This window comes from Propithecus coquereli, unplaced genomic scaffold, assembly GCF_000956105.1.
Source record: "Propithecus coquereli isolate 6110/MARCELLA unplaced genomic scaffold, Pcoq_1.0 Scaffold148, whole genome shotgun sequence".
NCBI classification, from domain to species: Eukaryota; Metazoa; Chordata; class Mammalia; order Primates; family Indriidae; genus Propithecus; species Propithecus coquereli.
Window position 1 is genome coordinate 301,198 of NW_012139191.1, and position 5,297 is coordinate 306,494.

General features: G+C 43.3%; 1 protein-coding gene across 1 annotated transcript in view; it reads left to right on the forward strand.

Moving 5' to 3' along the window:
• CHAF1B (chromatin assembly factor 1, subunit B (p60)) overlaps positions 1-5,297 on the forward strand; it is a 23,524-nt gene that overhangs the window by 11,979 nt on the left and 6,248 nt on the right. Inside the window, exons 9-12 of the mRNA XM_012640107.1 lie at positions 1,430-1,499; positions 1,596-1,687; positions 3,751-3,892; positions 4,679-5,110. Coding sequence (XP_012495561.1) covers positions 1,430-1,499; positions 1,596-1,687; positions 3,751-3,892; positions 4,679-5,110 — 736 coding nt within the window. The remainder of the gene's footprint in view (positions 1-1,429; positions 1,500-1,595; positions 1,688-3,750; positions 3,893-4,678; positions 5,111-5,297) is intronic.

A 5,297-nucleotide genomic window follows, 5' to 3' on the forward strand; every position in this document is an offset into this window, starting at 1 on the left:
AAAAGTAAGAAGAAAAAAATGAGTGAAGGCAGTTTGTAGAAGAGCAAATCTGAATGTTCAACAGATACAGGAAAAGGTTCACTAATAGAGAAATACAAATTAAAGTGGCGCAACGAGGCCACAGAGGATATCTCTTTATTCCCTTCAGACTGGAAAAAACAATATCCATTGCTGATGGGCTTGCAGAATGTGGGTACTACTGGTGGGAATGTGAATTGTCACAGCCATGTGGAAAGCAGTCTGGTGACTCATGTACCTCCAGTCCACCCATCCCATGGCCGAGACCCAGTTCCTTATGAAATGGGAGCATAGATGTAAGAGTATATGTTCAAGGATGTTTATTGCAAGCATTGTTTGTAGTGGTAAAAAAAACAAAGCATATTCATTGACAGAGTTTAGGTGAATGCATTATGGTGCAATATTTTCAGACCAGTAAATATTACGTATCTACTAAAAAAGAATGCATTTGTGCTATGCAAATTAACTTTTATGAGTAGTTGACTGAGACAAAATAAGGAAAAATATAAACACCCTATTTTGTAAAGCAACGACTAAATTTAAAAACTATCCTATGGGTATATATGATTGCGTAGTGACTGGTAATAATGATTCTGTGAACATGGAGGAAGTATAGAAATGACATAATGGTTTGTTATTAATAAAATGGACTACTTGGGGATAGAAGGATCGGGTGAGATGGGGAGCTAGGCAGAAGTGTAATAGTAAAAAAAAAGACTACTAATGCTGTCGACTGTTCTCCCCAGTAAATATGAAATGGTCACGTGTAAAATTATATGTGTGTATATGTATCAAGAAATATGAACATAAAACAGAGAGGTGTTCCCAAGAGCAGCTTTGCATCGTGGCCACTCTGTGACGATCTAACATGGTTTTAACTACGTCCTGGAGTAAGTGTAAAAAAGTTCTCAAATGTGGACTGTTCCCAGAGCAAAGCCAGGTTCTACAGGAGGCTGGAGATTTCAGCAGAGTCCTCGGTCTCCTGGCAGCCCCATGGCTGGATCAGGCAGTCTCAGCCATTGGGTGGCAACCAGGTCAGAACTCGGGGAACAGGGATACAGGGATCCTAGTGGATCCTGGGCAGCTAGGTCTAATTCCAGTGCTTTAACTGGAGGGACAGAGGTGTCCTATAGCAGGGGCCTCCTGCTCTAAGGTTCCTCCTATCCACAATCCAAACTGGCTTCCTGGGGGCTGCTCAGGTGGGGATGACAGGTGGGTAGAACTTGAGTGAGACCACATAGTGACTGATTTTTTGTTTCTTTTGTCAGTGACAATGAAGTCCAGAGAATACATCTTTAGGGGAAAATATTTTACAAACCAGAATTGAAGGCTGTTGAGTTTTTGTTGGTGATGAGTTTAATAAAACATTGACTTTCTTTCCTCTCCCTCCCCTTCCCTGCTCCCCACCCAGCTGGATGTGTGGAATCTGGTGAAAATGTAATGAATACAACTTACGTTTTTTCCAGGAAAAATCTTAAAAGGTATGCAATTGAGGGAATATTTGAAACGCGTACCCTTACTTTCTTGCTTTTGCTGAGTACCAGTGCCTTTTTCTAAAACTGTGATTCCTCTGTCAGGCCTATCGCTCACCTTCCGTGTCCTGGAAAAGCAACGCTTGCTGTCCGCTGCTGCCCAGTCTACTTTGAATTGAGGCCGGTGGTGGAAGCAGGTACCCTCAGAACCAGGGCTTATGTTAGGTTTTGTCCCTGAGGCACGTCGCCAGAGTGAGGTGGAGATTTGGATTCTGACTTGTGGGGACAGGCGGGTATGTGGGTTTCATTCAGTTTAGTTACTCTTAAAGGCCAGAGCAAAGACAGATATTATCAAAATATGTGCCTGTTTTTTATTTCATTGTTCAGAATACACTTTCTTGCTTAAAGTAACTTTAAAAGAATATTAGCACTTGTTTTGTTTTTCCACTGGTTGAATGTCATCCAGTGTCAAGTTTCTATGCAGTAAAATTGTGTGTGAATTGGATTTTTGTTTTTAACTCCCCCACCCCCAGCTGCTTTTAAGATTTTTCTCTTTATCAGTGGCTTTAAGCAGTCTGGTTATAATTTACCTTGGTGTGATTTTCTTCATATTTCTTGTGCGTGGGGTTCGTTGAACTTCATAGATATGTGGGTTTATAGTTTTTAGCAAATTTGGCAAGTTTCAGCCATTCTTTCAAACACTTTCTCTGTCATCTCGCTCTTATTCAGATACTCCAGTTACACATGTATTAGGCTGTTTGGAGTTATCCCATGGCTTATTGATACTCTGTTTACTTTTTTCAGTGGTTTTTTTCTTTCAGTGTTTTATTTTAGAAGTTTCTATAGCTGTGTTTTAAGTTTACTAACCTTTTCTTCTGTGTGATCTGCTGTTGGTCCCATCCAGTGTATTTTTCATCTGTGACATTGTAGTTTTCATCTCTAAAAGTTCAATTTGGGCCTTTCTTATATATTCCGTGTCTCCGCTTAACATGCTCCATCATTCCTCCTCTTGAACATGTAGAATGCAGTTATAATAACTCTTTTAATGTCCTGTGTACAAAAGGCTGGTTTTGATTGATTTTTTTTCTCTTCATTTGGGGATATATTTTCCTGCTTCTTTGCATGCCTGGTAATTTTTTATTAGATACCAGACATTGTGAATTTTACCTTAGTGGAAACTGGATATAGTTTTGTTCTTATAAATATTCTTGAAGTTTATTCTGGGATGCAAATAAGTTACTGAGAAACATTTGATTCTTTTGGGTCTTGCTTTTAAACTTTGTTAGGCAGCATTTACTCCAGGGTTAGTTTCCCTACTCCTGAGGCAAAGCCTTCTGAGTAATCAATGCCCTGTGAAACATGAGGTTTTCCACTGTGGCTGGGGGAGCACGCACTGTTTCTGGCCCGTGTGAGCTTCAGAGATTGTTCTTTCTAATAGTTCTTGCTCCAGCCTAACACGTGAGCACTGGTCAGTACTCAGCTCATGACCCAAGAGAGACCCTGAAGATCTCTACAGCTCTTGTCTCTGGTCCTCTGCCCAGGGAACTCCAGCTGCCTTGGCCTTCCCAGACTCTCAGCAACATCTTCTCAACCCGGGGAGTCTTCTGGGCTCTGCTGGGCTCCCTCTACCTTAACTGGGCCTGGAAACTCCAGGCAGTAATTTGAGGCAATGGTAGAACTTAGCTCATTTGCTTCCCATCTCTCGGGGATTACTGTCCTTCATCGCCTAATGGCCAGTATCTTAAAACTGTTGTTTCATATATTTTGCCAGTGTTTTAGTTTTCTTCCAGGTGGGAGGGTAAATCCGGTCTCTGTTACTCCATGGCCAGAAGTGGAGGCTGTTTTTAACTTTTGATCCAATATGTGAATACATAAACATCCTTGATAAAATGCTTTTAAGTAACGGTTATTTTTCCTTATCAGAGAGTGACCCCTCAGATTGACTTACCCCACTCACACGCCTTCTTTGTGTTCTCTTCCCTTTTGGACCTCAGTGTCCATGATTCTTGGTTTGTGGCACACTGTCCTCACTGATTTGTGCATAGTTCTCTTGTATTTATATATTCATATGTAAAATAATGGAAGGAGCTGAATTCTTTTGTAAAGCATATAATAAACTAGTTTTTCGTAAAATTATGTCATTATGTCCCCCAGGAGAGGCCTTTTTTGGGAAAATTAGTTACTAGTTTCCTTCGGGAACTTTGCTTTTGTTTTACTCTGTCCCTCTTCCCTGCCGCAGACAAATCGTCACAGGAGCCAGGTGTAGAGCTGATGCATCTGCCCTACCGCCTGGTGTTCGCTGTGGCGTCAGAGGACTCCGTGCTCTTTTACGACACCCAGCAGCCCTTCCCTTTTGGCTATGTGTCTAACATACATTACCACACCCTGAGTGATGTCTCCTGGTGAGTAGTGAGCGAAGGAGACGGTGCGTTACCCTGGCCTAGGCCCTGGGCTTAGGGAGCATTTCATTACCGAAGAGGACTTATTTAGCCCTATTCACCAATTGTTTTTTAAAAGAAGTCAACATTAAAAGGAAAGCCATTTCCAGTTTGCCACAATACTCGCTTCCTACTTTGGCACCAGTGGGTTTTGATGCCATTCAGGTTGCCATACAGGATTATCAAACTCTGATAAGTGGAGAGGGCAGCCATGTAGACTCCCTGGTCATATTTGGGGACTTGTCAGGCCGTCGAGGAAGAGGCTGTCCCCCTGCAAGTCCCTTGCTTCCCAGAGCAGGGAAGGTGCCCCAGAGCCATGCCTGTCCTGAGGGTGTCACTCAGCACTCTGCCCTTTGGCTACCTGTGGTCCCCTGGTTGAGCCTCTACTGCCTGTTCAGCCCAGCGTGAGCTCCAGCCAAGGCTTCGCCACCTACCATCTATTTGTTGTTCCTTATAACTCTTTTTTTTTCTTTTAATTTTCTTTTTATCTTAGGGGAGAAAAAGGTCATCTTGCCTTTATTCAAATGAAAAGTTGATAGTAGTACAGACAGGTTGTGATGACTTAGAAAATTGAGGTAGGATTGGGAAAGGAAACTGCATGAGTAAGGAGCTCATACAAACCCTTTCTTTTCTAGTCAAGCTTGTGATTTTGCTTGAACTTCCATTTTGTAACTAGTAATGGGAGTGTTAGGTGTGGTCCGTAGACTTTGGTTAAGGTCTGTAACTTTTCTCCCTGTTTTGGGAACAAAGGTCCAGCGATGGGGCCTTCCTGGCCATTTCTTCCACGGATGGTTATTGTTCATTTGTAACATTCGAGAAGGATGAACTTGGAATTCCTTTGAAAGAGAAGCCAGTTTTGAGCATGAGAACTCCTGATACAGCAAAGAAAACTAAGAGTCAGACGCACCAAGGGTCTTCACCAGGATCTAGACCTGTAGAGGGAACCCCCACCAGCAGAATCCAAGACCCCAGCAGCCCGTGTACGACGCCCCCTCAGGCCAAACAGTCTCCAGCCCCAACGGTGATCAAGGACACTCCCTCAATTACTCCTGGTGTCAAAAGCTCCTTGCCAGCACCTTCAGAGGAGAAGAACCTGCAGCCCAGTAGTCAAAACACAAAAGCCCACCCATCCCGAAGGGTCACTCTGAACACATTGCAAGCCTGGAGCAAGACAACGCCCCGGTAAGAACTTTTGATAGTATAAGACTTGTCATTGCAAAACGAAAAATGAAATACAAACTGAGCACCCCCAACCTGATGTCTGCTTATCCCCTCTGACTCTGTATACTCCCTTCTCCACCAGTCCCTCTACCTCCTCATCTTCCAGGTCAGCTGAGCGGGGAGGTGGGCTGGGGAGGGATGGGATGGC